General features: G+C 40.7%; 1 protein-coding gene across 4 annotated transcripts in view; it reads left to right on the forward strand.

The window, feature by feature from the left end:
• The window catches only part of adgrd2 (adhesion G protein-coupled receptor D2), a 150,960-nt gene that overhangs the window by 99,857 nt on the left and 32,808 nt on the right, over positions 1-18,295 (forward strand). For all 4 annotated transcript variants that reach the window (XM_072566238.1, XM_072566237.1, XM_072566236.1 and 1 more), the window contains exon 21: positions 12,781-12,822. In XM_072566238.1, coding sequence (XP_072422339.1) covers positions 12,781-12,822 — 42 coding nt within the window. The remainder of the gene's footprint in view (positions 1-12,780; positions 12,823-18,295) is intronic.

Consider the following 18,295-nt stretch of genomic DNA (forward strand, 5'->3'; position numbering starts at 1 on the left):
GTTGAGAGGTGATGTAGTTGAGACATATAAGATAATCAGAAGGTTAGATAAGGTGGACAGGGAGAGCCTTTTTCTTCGGATGTTGATGGCTAGCACGAGGGGACATAGCTTTAAACAGAAGGGTGGTAGATATAGGACAGATGTCAGAGGTAGTTTCTTTACTCAGAGAGTAGTAGGGGCATGGAATGTACTGCCTGCAACAGTAGTAGACTCGCCAAATGTAAGGGCATTTAAATGGTCATTGGATAGACATATGGGCAAAAATGGAATAGTGTAGGTTAGATGGTCTTCAGATTGGTTTCACAGGTCAGCGCAACATCGTGGGCTGAAGGGCCTGTACTGCGCTGTAATGTTCTATGTTTTAGATTGAAACTGGTGATTTTTCTGTTTTTGTTTATAAAAATGAAACATTGTTGCAGTGAACTGTAAAGAGCAAGGAATCTCAAATAATGTATTCCTTAATGATAATGATGGTAGGGTTAAAGATGTGTTGTTTTGTAACTTGTGGTAACTGCTGGGCACTAATGTGATTCGGAGTCAACATGTCTGTAGTAAGTGTACACTGATTGAGGATCTTTGAATCCAAGTTGAGGAGCTAGTAGACAGTGTGTCATATCGGGGAAGAGGCAAGTTACACTATAATCCAGGTGCCAGTCGCACACCTCAGACTCAGTCATTCAAGATTAGTCAGTGATCAGACGCAGCAGGGTGTGACTGCAGGTGAAGCAGGTTTGAGGACCTGGGAGTTAAAATTGAGGAGCCTCAACCTGTGCAATTTTTAACAGTTGCAAATTTCTAGAGAGATGTGTGGACCAAGAGTGGGGGCTGTAGGGAGGCTGAGCAAATTGGCCACCGTACCTTGATACGAGAGCCATTCACATTTGGTGAGGAAATATGGAAGTTTGAGTGGTAGGGGACAGTATAATTAGGGAGAGACATTCTGTTTACTGCAGCAGTAAGTGGGAATCCCAAAAGCTGTGTTACCAAAGTTAAGGACATCTCTTCAGGGCTGACAAAGAATGGAACTAAATGGGTGGAATCCAGTTGTTGTCCACGTTGGTGCCAATGACATTGCTCGAACTGGAAAGTTTGTTTGAAAGACTTTGAACAGTTAGGAGCTAAACTGAAAAGCAAACCTTCAAAGTACTAATCACTGGACTACTCCCTGAAGCAAAGGCAAACTGGCATAGGGTAAGTAAAGTCAAGGAGTTAAATGCAAGGCTCAAAGATTGATGTGGGTGGAATGGGTTTCAATCTATTGGGCACTGGCATCAGTGCTGAGGTAAAAGCACGATGCTCGGGTGGAATGGGTTTCACTTGAACCATTATGGGACCAATGTCCTGGTGAAATAATTAACTCGAGCTGTAAGAGGGACTTCACACTCATTACAGGGGGTATATCTTAGGAGAAAGGGTGTGGCAGTATCACAAGACAGCTATAGCAATACCCAGAGCAGAAAAGGAAGGAACGGAATATACAAATGTAGAAAAATAGCAATAAAAAGATCAAAATGATGGGGAAAGAAAGTGACAAGACAAAATTAATGGTTCTTTATTTGAATGTGAGTTGTATTCAGAACAAAATAAATATATTAATGGCACAAATGCAGCTTAACTGGTGTGATCTGGCAGCCATAACAGAGACATGGTTCCAAAGAGATCACAGCTGGGAATAAAACATTCAGGAACATGTGATTTTTCATAAGGATAGACAGGAAGGAAAGGGTACTGGGTGAGCATTGTTGATATGGGCTGAAATGCGTACAAGAGCAAGAAATGATCTTGGATCAGAAGACAAAGAGTCCATGCGGGGGGAGGTAAGAAATAAAAAGGGAAAGAAGACACTGGTATGTGTAATCTTATAAGGTCCTTAACAATAGCTATATAGTAGGATTTAGAATAAATTAGGAGATAAGAAGGTCATGTCAATCTTTATGTTGTTGGGAAATTCAGGCTGGCACAGGTAGCCATGAGAAAGTATTCATGGAGTGTATTTGGGGCAGTTTCCTGAACAATATGTTGTGGATCCAACCAGGGATCAGGTGATCTTTGGATCTGGTGGTGTAATAAGGTAGGTTTCATAAATTATATCAGAGAAAAGATCACCTAGAAAACAGTGACCACAACATGGTAGAATTTAGCATACCATTTGAGAAGGAAGATTTGGGATATAAACAACTCTGCTAAGCTTGAGTCAGGGTAATTACAAAGTAATGTGGTCAGAGCTGGCTGGAGTGGATTGGGAAAGGAGCTTAACAGCAACCAAGCTTGCTTGAGAAACAATGGCAGACATTTAAGAACGGTTCATGGATCATGGTAAGAAAAAAATCCCAGGGAGGAAGAAGGAATCTAGGAAGAGGATAAGCCAACATGCAATTTACCCAGGATGTTAAAGTTAGCACCAGCTTGAAAGAAAAATCGTACAATATGGCAAAGTTTAGTGGTAAGCTAAAGGATTCTGAAAGTTTAAAAACCAACTAAAAGCAACCATCAAAACAAGGAGAAAATAAACATTATCGTAACACCATGCATGATGTTCTGAATTTTCATGTTTCTTTGTCACTTGTATTAGATTAGATTAGACTCCCTACAGTATGGAAACAGGCCCTTCAGCCCAACAAGTCCACACCGACCCTCCGAAGAGTAACCCACCCAGACCCATTTCCCTCTGATTAATGCACCTAACACTATGGGCAACTTAGCATGACCAATTCACCTGACCTGCACATCTTTGGACTGTGGGAGGAAACCGGAGCACCTGGAGGAAACCCACGCAGACACGGGGAGAATGTGCAAACTCCACACAGACAGTCACCCAAGGCTGGAATCGAACCTGGGTCCCTGGTGCTGTGAGGCAACAGTGGTAACCACTGCGTCACAGTGCCACCTAAGGGAGAAATGGTACTGCCTTCTGGGTACAGAACAATACCAACTCTTTTTTCTCCTTCCCTCACTTCAACCTGTCAACACCCTCCACCTGCCTGAGGAAGCAGCAAACAGATCCAAATGCTGACCTCCAGGAAGTACCTTCTGTGGTTGATTTATCCACTTGCCTGAGTTCATGAAGGATACTTGTTGAGAATCTGATGCCTTACTTGAATAATGCTGGTATATAAAGAATAAATAACTAAGCCGCATGGTAGCTCAGTGGTTAGCACTGCTACCTCTGCGCCAGGAACCTGGGTTTAATTCCAGCCTCAGGAACCTGTCCGTGTGGAATTTGCACATTCTCCCATTGTCTGCGTGGGTTTCCTCTGGGTGCTCCAGTTTCCTCCTACAATTCAAAGATGTGCAGGTTAGGTGAATTGGCCATGCTAAAATTGCCCATAGTGTTCAGGGATGCATAGGTGAAGTGCATTAGTCAGGAGTAGATATAGGATAAGAGGGTAGGGGGAATGGCTCTGGGTAGATTACTGTTTGGAGGGTCACTGTGGCCTTGTTGGGATGAAGGGCCTGTTTCCACACTGCAGGGATTCTATGGTTCAATGAACCAGCTGCAGTAATTCTATCCACCAAGATTTTGTTTCTACTTGAGCTTAAGGCTCGATCGGTACAAAAGTAATTGAACCATTGGTGTCTGCTATTAATAATTATTTTCACTACATGGATCCAAAATCATTATAAAATCTAAAAGTTGGATGAACATTGATTTGAGTTAAACACAATGTCGACAACCTTCAGTCTTCACCACTTCAGAACCAATCTGACTGACTGAATCACCCACCAGTTGTGGAATAGTGTCAGTTTTTAGTCCATTATGTGGGTGGGTTCTGTAAAAGGTAGGTGTTTTGTACAACCAATTTACTATCCAGTGAGTGAAGCTGAAGGAACATCCCTGTGTGTTATATATTGAAAATGCTGAGAGGATCCAAAAGTTGCAGTGCCCCAGCTTGGAAAAATTAAGTATTTAGCACAGAATGCAGATCATTTAGTTCACCTGCTCTGTTCTGGTTTTTATGGGATAGAATTTCCTCTTAATCTCTACGGAACCATAACAAGATTAATGGATTGAGGCTTATATCTGCTCCGTTGCTGCACCTTTGACCATTACCAATATCCAGGGAGAAACTCAATGATCTGCTGGGCCCCTGCAGTTCATCTGCTGCTGATGTGCCTTGTATCTCTCGCAGGGCAGAAAAACAATTTATGGCAATGAGAAAATATAAATGTAGGGAAAATCTTATGTCCTAATAAATATTCAAAATACCAAAAATAGTTTGCTTTAAATTTCCTTGAGCAGCAAATAAAAACATGTTCATATCCATTCCTGTAATTCAATAAATAGAAGTGAACTTAGATAGGATTGTATATCTAAGCCTTGGAACACATCTTTCTTTAGTCTTTTATGGGATGTGAGAATCACTGGCCAGTATTTATTTATCAAGTTTAATTGCCCTGAGAAAGTGATGGTGAGCTGCCTTCTTGAACCGCTGCAGTTCATTTGGTGTTGATATCCCACGTCAGGAGGGAGGTTGCACTTGATCTTCAGACAGTGATATGCTTCCAAGTCAGGATGGTGTGTGACTTGGAGGGAATCTTGTAGTAGATTTTCCATATGTCTGCTGCCCTCGTCCTCCTAAATGGATTGAGACTCCCATCAATATGTAGCACAGAGGAATTTGGATGCTCATTTGGATGAAACCTAAAATTAGCATGCAGGGGCAGCAAATAGTAAGAAGGCAAATGGACCTTTGGCTTTTATTGCCCCAGGGGTTGGAGTTCAAACTTGGGGATTCATTATAACTCTATAAGGTGTTGTTGACACCATATCTGAAGAACTGTGTAGTTTTGGTCCCTATCTTTAAGAAAGGATATACTGGCAATGAATGCAGTTCAAAAGAGATTCACTGCTGCGATTTGTTGGATGAAGGGGTTAACTTCCGAAGAACAGCTAAACAGGTTCGGCGCTTATTCATTAGAATTTCAAAGATTGACAGGTGACATTGTTGAACCTTCAAGATTCTGAGGGGGGTCAGCAGGTAGATATTGAGAAGATGTTTCCACTATTGGAGGAATCTCAAACTAGGGGGCATAGTTACAGAATAAGAGGACATTTGTTTAAAACTGAAATCACAGAATCACTACAGTGTGGAAGCAGGCCATTCAGCCATTCAAATCCACACGGACCGTCCGATGAGCATCCCACCCAGATCCACCTTGTCCCTGTAACCCTAGGTTATAACATCATAGATTGAAAGTTGCTGCCCATAAAACATTAGTGAGTTGCTGAGTGCATCTTGCATTTGATATACACTGCTGCCCTTGTGTTGATGGTGCAGGGAATGAATAGCTAAGGTGCTGAAAGGGGTGCCAGTCAGTAGCTGCTTTGTTCTGAGTGTTGTTGTAGCTGCACTCATCCAGGCAAATGAGGGGTATTCCATCACGCTCCTGATTTGTGCCTTGTTGATGATGGATAGACTTGAGGATCAGGAAGTGAGTTATTTGCTCCAGAATTTCCAGCTTCTAACTTGCTGTCATAGAGATGTTATTTAAATGGCTGATATAGTTAAGTTTCTCCTGATGGTAACTCCCAGAATATTGATGGTGGGGGATTCAGTAATGTTTGTGCCATTGAATGTCAAGGGGAATGTCAGGGTTTCTCTTGTTCCAGACAATGACCATCACTAACTTGTGTGGCACTAATGTTACTTGCCCCTAATCAGCCCAAGCCTGAATGTTGTCCAAGTTTTCTTTGAATATTGGTGTGAACAGCTTCAGTGTCAGTGGAGCTATGAATGGTGCTCGACATTGATGAATACATGAATATGTAAGTACATTAAATTAGGAAAGGTGCAGTTAGCCCGAAATATTATATGTATTTTGAGCTTTAAACCATTGCTAGTCAATGTTGAGATATTGAGGTCACTGAGTCTTTAATCCTAGCAACTGCTCTAATCTATAATGATGCAAAAGGACATTTAACTGAAATATAAGAAATTATCATAAGTAAACAGCATTTTCAATAGTTTGAAGAACTATACAACATTGTATATTCTGTATCACAATATATAATAAACATTTATACATGACATATATCCTAATACAAGGAATTTCTCTGGAAATAATAATGAATTAGAGACCAACTTATTAAATTTCACTAAATTACAACATTAATAGGTCGAAGGAGCACTTGAAGTTTTATAAGTGCAAATGATTTGAAAATGTTTATAATTTACTTAAAATACTAGACACAGGTGGTAAAAAGGACAAATTTTATTTTTCTTCAAACCGTATCCTGAAGGGCAACTTGCAAGAGGTAAAGGAAAGTAGAAATGCTGCCTTTGATTCAGAGGGTGTTCTTCTCAAAGAGCAGCTGTTTGGGCAGAAAAGGTGGCGCAGCAGTGCCTGAAATAACATGACAAAGTCATGCAGATGAAGCTAAACAGGACCAAAGGTGTTTGCTGAAACTGGATTTTGCCGTTTTTAGTGGCTTGGCAACAAAGCATCCTTTGAAAACTGAACCATACAATTTGTACAAGTGATCAACCTCATACAAATGCCAATAAACCTCAACAGCATTAGCCACCTATATAGCCAACAGTGACATTGGGAGTTATTGGATGGTGTAGTTCTAAAGAACATTTAGCTCTCCTGTTACAACATGGAGGCAGACTGCTTAACCAAATCAGCCTTTCTATTTCTGTATTCACAAAATTAAAACCTTCAAAGACCCTCAAAATTGACCACAATGGTTCCTAACCAGACCTTTGAATAACCAGTCCAAGACTCGTGAATAATCAATTCCAGACACTGGTTTGTATCTTAGACAAGCAACTTAGCAATTTATTAGGAATACAATAACTTCAGTAACAAAATTAAAGAACTAAGTAATCTAATTGGTCTATGCGTTAAACCCAAAAACCTTTATCTTCACACAAAAGACAGACAGACAAACACAATCAAGGTATAAATCACAATCAAGGTATAAATTAAATAACAAACTGGACAGATTAGTTGAGTGTTTTTTATGATGCCTTGTTCCTCAGGCATAGATAATGGTTTATTGGTTGATTTTCTGAAGATATCAATCACAGTCACTTTTATAGTTTCCTCAGATAAAGACACTTAAAATTTAGTTTTCTGCTCTCTGGGCTTCCAAGAGCTATTTGTGGAAGGTTAGGCAGGGAGTTTTCAAAACATCAACAGCCAAATTTCCTTTTACCGAAAACACAGTCCAAATACCGATTCAAACCCTGACCATGCCCTGACAGACTAACCTTAAAGTCCTAATTACCATTCAACGTGCGCCATCTGCTTGAGCACAAGGTCTTTTCAAGACTTTCTGGAGTCAATTCCCAGGTACAGAACTCATTAACAGCCACCTCCTGCTATTTGTTTAAACAGAATACTCTTCCCCAGTGACAAAGCATCTACAGAATTTTGATCAAGAACCAACCTGCAATTAACTTCCAGGCCTGGTCTCACAAATGAACAGAAGCATTTTTGGTCTATTTTCCTTTTAACATAAGCGATTAACCACAATCCAAAAGTTCCTCAATGTCACTGGGCCAAAACTGGGGCAACACGGTGGCTCACAAGGACCTGGGTTCGATTCCATCCTCAGGTATCTGCGTGGACTTCCTCTTGTGCTCCGGTTTCCCCCCTCAGCCTAAGATGTGCAGACTGAGTGAATTAGCCATGGGATACAGGGACAGGGTAGGGTGAGTAGGAGGGTCAGTGGTATTTGATGGACTGAATGGCTTCCACACTGTAGGGATTCTATGATACTGTGAAAATTCTGGAACTCCCTCCCTAAAGGCATTGTAGGTCTAATTACACCACATGGATTGCAGCAGTTAAGGAAGGCAGCTCACCACCATCTTCTCAGGGGCAACTAGGGATGGGCAATAAATGCTGGGCCCAGCCGGCGATTCTTATGCCCCACAAGAGAACAAAAAGAGAAAAATCCACAAAGGCTCTCACATACCCTATTCACATATTCAACTTCCAAATATCCCGCTGTTCCCATCAGAGCAGCAAGAAATCCCTTTGGGAAACTTTCCTATATAGACTCAAAACATTTGTGGGAAATAACAAACATGAACTGGGTTAAATAATGGAAATATGGAGATCTGATCTTTGCTACAGGAAACTAACTAAACAAATGACATTTCCTCACTTGATACTTTTGTATCCTTGGCAACAAGTTCAGATTTTTCTCAGTTGGAACTTCAATGCTAGCTGTGTGTGTGTGTTTTGTTATGATCAGATGATGAGAATGAATCAATTCTCCTCTCTCCTCCTTCAATTACCAAGAAATATCTTCATAATTTTATATTAGCAAGCAGCTGTATCAGACGTGGTTCACTGTAAAATAAAGGAGTCAGTTGCTAAAGCTTTCTTGCGTGAAAGAATGGAATTTTATTACCTACTAGTCCCTCAATCAAATCCACAAATATAGATAGTAAGTTTAAAGAACAGTGGGCCAGGTGTCCAGTACAGACAGGAAGACAAAGTAAATGCAGTTTGAAATTCTTGGAGGGCTGAATTGTGAGTGAAACCTGAGTCCATGCTTTTGCAGTTGTCTTTCCTTGAACAAATAATGAAATTTATAGAATTCTAGATTTGTTGGTTTTCTAAGGTGCTTTTTACCAGGTACTTCCTTTGAGAGATAATAAAGTACAGCTTGAGAGAGAGAGCAAGCCTTCTGGATTCTGTTGTAATGAATCCATTTGTCAACTCTCTAATTGCCAAGCAAACCACTGAAGTATTGATCATTTGTGTATTCTATGCATTTAGCTCCATTGTCTTTCCAAGTTAAATACTTTACAGGTTATTTTTCATCTCCTATCATGGCATTAATTTGGTTGTTTGGTTTCATTGTCTTTTGAATGAAATAGCATTCCATTATGGATTCCTGGTCTTGTCTCAATCTGTTGTCAGGTGATCATAAAGCCATTTTAGATAATTATTTGTCATCTTTATAACCTGTTTTCTACTCCATGACAGTCTCAGGTTTTAAAACAGATAATGAAAGGTGAATAGCAATGGTCCATGTTTACAATTATCACAATGGTTTGTACATTTAAGAAAATTCAAAAGTCCAGTATGATGAAATAAAATTATGGAATATGGAAAAGGAATTATTAAATTTGTATTAACCAAATATATAATCTTGTGGAATGGAACTAGGGAATGAGAGGTCCTCTAAAAGAGAAGATTCAGAAGCTTGTTTTTGATTGGAATAAACAATCTAAAAGTTGGCATTGGCCTGTTTTAATGTGTCAGTACTTCATATAGACCTCACCTTGGAAACGTTCTCAGGATTTTCTGATTCAATAGTTGTCAAGGTTTCAAATATGTAGCTCAACTCAAAGTTAAATTGTGTTAGCAGCAGCACAATTTATATTTTTCTGACGTATATTACGTAAGTTACCATTTGCTAAGAAAATAGTATTAAAAGAAAAAATGTGGCAAACGCTAATTAATCATCTTTTATTTTCTTCTTGGGAGATAATTTGATAATGGTTGTCCAAAGTTAAGCACAGAAATCGAAGCTGAGACTCCAGTAGGAGTGTGGAGCAGGTGCTGCACTGTTGGAGATGCCTTTCTTTTAAACTTATTACCAATGTTTTGAGATTATGACGGGCATAGACAGGAAGAAGCATTTCCTCTTGGTGGAGGGACCGGTGATCAGGGGCATTGATTTCAGGTAATGAGCAGGATGTTTAGAAGAGGTGTGAGGTAAAATCTTTTTAGCCCAGAGGATGTTGCGAATCTGGAACTCACTGCCTGTAAGAGTGGGAGAGGCGGAAACGCTCATAACATTTAAGAAGTATTTAGATACACACCTGCAATGCCAAGGTGTGCAGGGGTTTAGGAGAAGTGCAGGAAAATGGGATTGGAATAGTCAGTTAGTTGTTTTTTTACTGGTGCAGACTCAGGATGAAGGCCTTTTTCTGGGCTGTAAACGTCTATGCTCTATGCAGCCTTTTAGATAAGATACTTAAACCAAGTCCTGCCTGCCCTCTCAGTATTCCACTACATTATTTCAAAGAAGACCAGACGATATGGGAACAGGAGTAGGCTATTCAGCTCCTCGAGCCTATTCCACCATTCACTAGGATCATGGCTGATCTAACATTCATCATATCCACTTCCCTGATCTTTCTCCATAGTCCTTGTTTCTCTGACTGATCAATTGTCAATGTATTTCAGCCTAGAATATACATAAGCACATCTCCTGCACAGCTCACTGTGGCAAGGAGTTCCAAAGACTCGCAATACTCTGAGAGAAGAAATTCCTCTCATCTCAGTCTTAAATGTTGTTGTAAGATGGCGATGGAATAGGACACTTCAGCCAGAGCTCATCAGATCCGCCCATTCTTCTTCTTCTTTACTTCTTTTTTTCTTCTTCCTCTTTGTGCTCTTTTTGTCTTTTTTTTTCTGGTTGACTCTTGGCCTCCAGTGAAATTCCCAGCCCCCGACGACAATTTACAGCCCCGGTGACAATCACCGGCCCCCAGTGATGATTCCCGTCCTCCAGTGACAACTCCCACCCCCCAGCTAGGATTCCCTGTCCCCAGTAAAAACTCCTGGCCCCCGTCGACGATTCCTGGCCTCTGGTGATGATTCCCGGCTCCCAGAGATGATTCCTCGCCTCCGGTGACCATTCCCGGCCCCAGGCAACAATTCCTGGTCTCCAGCGACAATTCCTGGCCTCCAACGATTCCTGGTCTCCAGCAACAGCAGCCTCCCAGTGTGTTGTGACAATCTCATTTGGTGTGGAACCAGGTCCCAGTGTGGGCTGGAAGCTATGTGTCAGCGACATCTGCTATTCTGAACTTTTATTTCTGTAATGCTGGACATTTTATTTCTGTATTGTCTAAGACATTGTAACTAAAGAAGTAGTGGCTAGGTACAGTCGGTGCTGTAATTAGTGACATATGAACCTTTTACTTGAAATAAAGGCCATCATTCCATTGGCCTTCCTGCTTTTTCACACAGAGGGTGGTGCGTGTATGGAATGAGCTGCCAGAGGAAATAGTAGAGGCTGGTATGACTATAACATTTACAAAGTATCTGGACAGGACTATGAATAGGAAGGGTATTGAAACATATGGGCCAAATGCTGCCAAATAGGACTAGATTTATATAGGATATCTTATATAGGATATCTGGTCGACATGGTCGAGTTGAAGCGAGGGGTCATTAATTGTGATATGATGATCTGTATGTAAACAAAAGATCAAATGTTGTCTTACTAACAAAAGAGCATTTACTGAGTGTATTAGCGCTAGTTTTGAATAATGAGTTACAGGATAACACATTAAAAGTTTGAATTACAGTCATATTCATTAGCTTTCCTCATGTACCTTCCTTGGTAGGTTTAGCTCCTTTCAACTGAACGGCAGGATGGAATGTTGTGTGGGAGTTAGGTTTCCTTTTCAAGAGGGAAGAGCCAATAGTCACGACCAGAGTTGGCCCATCAAAGCATATCTGTTGGTCTTTGATGCGCTGGATATTGAAAATGGCCTGAAAGAATTTTTACAATCCTGTTTGTCCTAAGCTCCTGTTTGAGAAAGGAAGTAAGGCACAATTAAATCTTTATGAACACAATGACTAACTTGCCAAGAAATGCTATGTTTAGATCAGCGTTTTGCTTTGATCAGGATGTCTATAAACAACAATCCTTATGCCACAATCCATTTAGTGATCCAGTTAAAATGAAATATAAAATTTAACTGGCATAGTAATGATTAGAATGTTGAGCAGCAGTTTCTTTTTGCCATGTTAATCTCTTTGGTCTGAACATTATATCCAGAAAGAGTAATCCTTGATTTCCTGCTTTGAAAAAGGTAGATATGAGACTTACCTCAATCAAACAACCTTCAGTTAAAATTGTGGGTTATTAGCATGAAAGAAAACCAACCTATAGAACTACAGAATGGTTTTAAACAACAAATTCATATACCCAGTCAAAGGGTCAATAACCACTTGAATCTACTGATCAAACTGTTAAATGGCAGGCACCCTCCTGTGATAAATGATCATTGTGAAATCAGTCATTCAGCACTAATCCAGTAAGAGAAACCCTCTAGTTTATGTTAACAGTGTGATATAGGCTGCAATGATTTAGCTTAATACTGCAGACTCAAAGATTTAAAGGGCAGGACATTTAAATGCCTTGATACCTTTGTAATTTCCTTTGACAATTCCCTTTCATCTTTATTGCAAGGTGTTTTTGATACTTTTGATCATTCCTCTTGACATCGTAGAGTAGGTTAGCCTTAATGGTAAGTTTCCTGAATCTGAGGCAGAAGGTGCAGGGTTTAACACCTGCTCCAGACAGTTCTTGTGAGTGCAATATGGAATTCTCACTTCTGGATTAACATGCAGCAGGGAGACCTTGCATCACTGCCATCCCATCAACCCCACCTCTCACCTGACCCGAACCCTCATCCTGTTCAAACTTGCTTGAAAGCTGCATCTTTCTGCTCTGGCCCTTGTAAATCTCTCTTGCACTTTCTGCAGTGTTCCAATGTGTTTTTCACAATAGTTTGTGGAAACTCCACACTATCTGTGGTATTAAAATATTTATGGTCATGGAATGAACGTTCATATTACAGCCTGTCAGCCTATTAACCAATCTTTTAAACCTTTCACAGCACATACTATTCTAGAATAGAGGATGTGCATCAATGAACAATTGAAACAATAGCAGATTAGCCATCTTTTGTTAAATAGTCTTTTGAGACCACTTGTTACTGAAGGAAGTGAGCATCAGTAAGACTAGTATGATTCATGTCTATATAAATGTTTATATTTCATTTGTTTTAGGGGCTGTACATTTTCTTGGTGTATGGTGTTTACAACAGCGAGGTATGAAGAATTCATTTTTACATTAATCTATTTCCTATTGACAACAAACTTTGTTTTAACTGGCACCTTATGAACCGGCAGTCTTGATAAACCACTAAAAATTGTATATCTCACTTACCATAAAGTTTACTATATTATTCTGTCCAATTATTATACTTTTTAATCTATTTACCTCAATGTAAATATACTTGTTATTCAATTGAACAAACACATGAAACAGTTATCAATTTCAAGTGAATTTCTCTTCCAATATCATGATCTAGTACAATGTTTGAGTTGTCAGCTGAGCATGTGAGTGAGAAGGTTTTCTGCCACTAAGGTTTACTTAATGCAAAGTTGTATTATTATTTTAGTGACATATGCTATAACTAAAATATAACAGTGATTTGTATGCCCCCTGCATTACATTTTATTATTTGGTGTGTGCTTTTATAGAGTCGTAGAGTCATAGAGATGTACAGCATGGAAACAGACCCTTCGGTCCAACCCATCCATGCCGACCAGATATCCCAACCCAATCTAGTCCCACCTGCCAGTACTCGGCCCATATCCCTCCAATCCCTTCCTATTCACATACCCATCCAGATACCTTTTAAATGTTGCAATTGTACCAGCCTCCACCACTTCCAGTGGCAGCTCATTCCATACATGTACCACCCTCTGCGTGAGAAGGTTGCCCCTGAGGTCTCTTTTATATCTTTCCCCTCTCACCCTATACCTATGCCCTCCAGTTCTGGACTCCCCGACCCCAGGGAAAAGACTTTGCCTATTTATCCTATCCATGCCCCTCATAATTTTGTAAACCTCTATAAGGTCTCTCCTCAGCCTCCGACGCTCCAGGGAAAACAGCCCCAGCCTGTTCAGCCTCTCCCTATACCTCAAATCCTCCAACCCTGGCAACATCCTTGTAAATCTTTCCTGAACCCTTTCAAATTTCACAACATCTTTCCGATAGGGAGGAGACCAGAATTGCATGCAATATTCCAAACATGGCCTAACCAATATCCTGTACAGCTGCAACCTGACCTCCCAACTCCTGTACTCAATACTCTGACCAATAAAGGAAAGCATACCAAGTGCCTTCTTCACTATCCTATCTACCTGCGATTCCACTTTCTTTTTTTAAAATAATATATTTTTATTGAAAAAATAGATTTTTTTATATTACAAGTACAAAACAATGCAATTCAAAACAGCACAAAAAACCCAAATAATTTTTTAAAAATCCCCAACTCACCTTATGTACCAATGTATAAACATATATAGAAAAATATAGAATTTTTAAAAAACCAAACCGGTATTTAACTAAATAAATAAATAACCAACAATAAACAAATAAATAGTAATAACTCAGCCCAGCCAAACAAAACGCTCATACATTCACAGTTCCTCCTCCCTGGATATTGGACTCGTGAAACACAATCATTACGACTATATAAAAGCCCTTGTTAGTGTGGCAGATAAATCTGTGTCCAGGTATTCCAAAAAAGGCTGCCATGTCTTATAAAAATTCTCAGTTTTGTGGTGTACCATATTTGTGAGAAAACCCAGGGGAATATGCTCCATAACAATCTTCCGCCAACCCAACAGGCCTGGGGTGGGTTTCCGATATCCAACCTAGCAACATATTCTTTCTTGCACAGAACGTGAGAATATTGAAGAGTTTTTTCTTAAGCACGTCTTACAGGAAATATAGTGGGTAAGCCCAAAAGGAGAGAGATAGGGTCCTTCTCCACCCTTACACCCAAATTCTTCTCCATTGCGCCTGCCACAGCGCTCCTATCTGTTTGAAGCCTATCGTAAGACCAAAGACAATGGGTAAGAGTGTCCGTACAGACCTTGCACTTGGGATATGCTGAAGATACCCCTGGTTTAAATTTTGACAAACTGTCTGGGGCCAAGTGGGCCCTGTGGAGAATCTTCAACTGTAAAGCATAGGTCCTGTTGCAAATTGCTCTCTTCTGTGCGTTCTCCCAAATATCCTCCCATGCCTTTGAAGAAACTTCAACACCCAGCTCTCTTTCCTACATCTTGCAGAGTCGATCAGACTCATCTGAGTGAGCACCTCCCAATTGATGAAAGTTGAGCTAGTTCTCTATCCAAATGGTTAGTTCTCCCTGTATTCTGTTAGATCTAACCAGTCTCCCAATGGGAACCTTGTCAAACGCCTTATGAAGTCCATATAGGTCATGTCTACTGCTCTGCTGTCATCAATCTTCTTTGTTACTTCTTCAAAAAACTCAGTCAAGTTTGTGAGACATGATTTCCCACGCACAAAGCCATGTTGACTATCCCGAATCAGTCCTTGCCTTTCCAAATACATGTATATTCTGTCCCTCAGGATTCCCTCCAACAACTTGCCCACCACAGACGTCAGGCTCACTGGTCTATAGTTCCCTATATAGATCAGGTGGACCTCTTGATTATCCAGAATGTTTGATTAATTGATACACTTCTGGTATAATAGGCCCCAGTTATTAAAATGCTTGCTGTAATTGAATAAATCTCCTCTAGTTTGAAATATGGACGAATGAGCTGGAGCATGTAAATTCTTGAAGTTGAATGTACTGGTAATATTTGATTTAACTTGTGATAATTTAAAGTGTGCATCAATTTTTGACATTCTCTTGTTGGATGTGGCAGTTTAGGGAGAGTTTATGGGTTACTGAGGATTATATTTGCAATAAATGCCATTGATTGCGAATCCTATCAGATCGAATGGATTGGTTAGAGCGACAGTTAGAGGCAATGAGGAATTTACAAGTACAAGGGCTTGTGATGGATGAGAGTAGTAGGAAGGGAGAAAAGTTGCAGATACAATCACTTAGATGGGTTAACTCCAGGAAAGGTAAGGGAGGTAGGCAGGTAGTGCAGGAGTATCTATCCCCATTTCAAACAAGTATGCTGTTTTTGAAAATGTAGGGGGTGATAGATTCTCAGGGGAGTGTAGCACAAACAGCCAAGTTTCAGCTATTGAGACAGGCTCTAATGCAATGAGGGGTACGTCGGGTTCCAAGTGATCGATTGTGTTCAGCGACTCTCTAGTCAGAAGCGCAGAGAAATGTTTCTGTGGCCAGCTGTGAAAAATCAGAATGGTCTGTTGCTTCCCTGATGCCAAGATCAAGGATGTCTCAGAGAGAGTGCAGAATGTTCTCAAGAGGGAGCGGGCCCAGCAAGAGGTGATTATACACATTGGAACCAACGACATAGGAAGGGAAAAGGATGAGATTCTGCAGGGAGAATACAGGGAGTTACACAGGACTTTAAAAAGGAGGTCCTCGAGAATAGTAATATCTGGATTACTCCCAGTGCTATGAGATAGTGAGGTTAGGAATAGGAGGATAGAGCAGATGAATGCGTGACTGAGGAGCTGGTGTATGGGAGAAATTTTCACATTTGGAATAATTGGAATTTCTTCTGGGGCATAAGTGACCTGTACTAGGAGGACGGATTGGAAGGGGATTAATATACTGGCAGGAAAATTTGCAAGAGCTGCTTGGGAAGGGGGTCGCATGGGTGGGACTCAGGGAGATAGTGAGGAAAGTGATCAATCGGAGACTGGTACAGTTGAGAAAAGAAGAGAGTCTAACAGTCAGGGCGGGCAGGGACAAAGCAAAGAACAAGGTAGGACTGATCAATTAAACTGCATTATTTCAATGCAAGGAGCCTAACAGGGAAGGCAAATGAGCTCAAGGCATGGTTAGGAACATGGGACTGGGATATCATAGCAATTACAGAAACATGGCTCAGGGATGAACAGGACTGGCAGCTGAATGTTCTAGGATACAAATACTACAGAAAGGACCGAAAGGGAGGCAAGGGAGGAGTGGGAGTGGCATTTTTTGAAAAAGGATAGCATTACAGCTGTGCTGAGGGGGGAGATTTCTGGAAAAAAAAAATCCAAGTTATTTGGATGGAACTGAGAAATAAAAAAGGGATGATCACCTTATTGGGATTGTATTATACACCACCAATAGTCAGAGGGAAATTGAGAAACAAATTTGTAAGGAGATCTCAGCTATCTGTAAGGATAATAGGGTGGTTATTTTAGGCGATTTTAACTTTCCAAACATTGACTGGGACTGCCAAAGTGTTAAGGGTTTAGATGGAGAGTAATTTTTTAAGTGTGTACAAGAAAATGTTCTGATTTAATATGTGGATGTACCGACTAGAGAACATGCAAAACTTGATCTACTCTTGGGAAATAAGGCAGGGCAGGTGACTGAGGTGTCAGTGGGGAGCATTTTGGGGCCAGTGGCCATAATTCTATTAGTTTTAACATAGTGAGGGAAAAAGATAGACCAGATCTAAAAGTTGAAGTTTTAAATTGGAGAAAGGCCAATTTTGACAGTATTAGGCAAGAACTTTCAAAAGCTGATTGGGGGGCAGATGTTCGTAGGTAAAGGGATGGCTGGAAAATGGGAAGCTTTCAGAAATGAGATAATGAGAGTGCAGAGGCAACATATTCCTGTCAGGGTGAAAGGAAAGGTTGGTAGGTACAGGGAATGCTGGATGACTAGAGAAATTGAGGGTTTGGCTAAGAAAAAGAAGGAAACCGATGTCAGGTATAGACAGGAGAGATTGAATCCTTAGAAGAGTACAAAGGCATTCGGATTATTCTGAAGAGGGAAATAGGAGGGCAAAAAGGGGATATGAGATAGCTTTGGCAAATAGAGTTAAGGAGAATCCAAAGGGTTTTTACAAATACATTAAGGACAAAAGGGTAACTAGAGAGAGAATAGGGCCCCTGAAAGACCAGCAAGGCGGCCTTTGTGTGCAGCCGCAGGAGATAGGGCAGATACTAAACGAGTATTTTGCATCAGTGTTTACTGTGGAAAAGGACATGGAAGATATAGAATGTGGGGAAATAGGTGGTGACATCATGAAAAATGTCCAGATTACAGAGGAGGAAGTGCTGGATGTCTTGAAACGCATAACAGTGGATAAATCCCTAGGACCTGATCAGGTGTATCCTAGAACTCTGTGGGAAGCTAGGGAAGTAATTGCTGGGTCTCTTGCTGAAATATTTGTATCATCGATAGTCACAGGTGAGTTGCCGGAAGTTTGGAGGTTGGCTAACGTGGGGCCACTGTTTAAGAAAGGTGGTAAGGACAAGGGAACTGTAGACCGGTGAGCCTGACGTCGGTGGTGGGCAACTTATTGGAGGGATTCCTGAGGGACAGGATGCACATGGTTTTGGAAAGACAAGGACTCACTAGGGACAGTCAACATGGTTTTGTGCATGGAAATCATGTCTCACAAACTTGGTTTTTTGAAGAAGTAACAAAGAGGATTGATGAGGGCAGAGAGGTAGACGTGATCTATATGGACTTTAGTAAGGCGTTCGATGAGGTTCCCCATGGGAGACTGGTCAGCAAGGTCAGACTTCATGGAATGCAGAGACAACTAGCCATTTGGATACAGAACTGGCTCAAAGGTAGAAGACAGAAGGTGGTGGTGGAGGGGTGTTTTT

Source organism: Chiloscyllium punctatum, chromosome 49 (assembly GCF_047496795.1).
Source record: "Chiloscyllium punctatum isolate Juve2018m chromosome 49, sChiPun1.3, whole genome shotgun sequence".
NCBI lineage: Eukaryota > Metazoa > Chordata > Chondrichthyes > Orectolobiformes > Hemiscylliidae > Chiloscyllium > Chiloscyllium punctatum.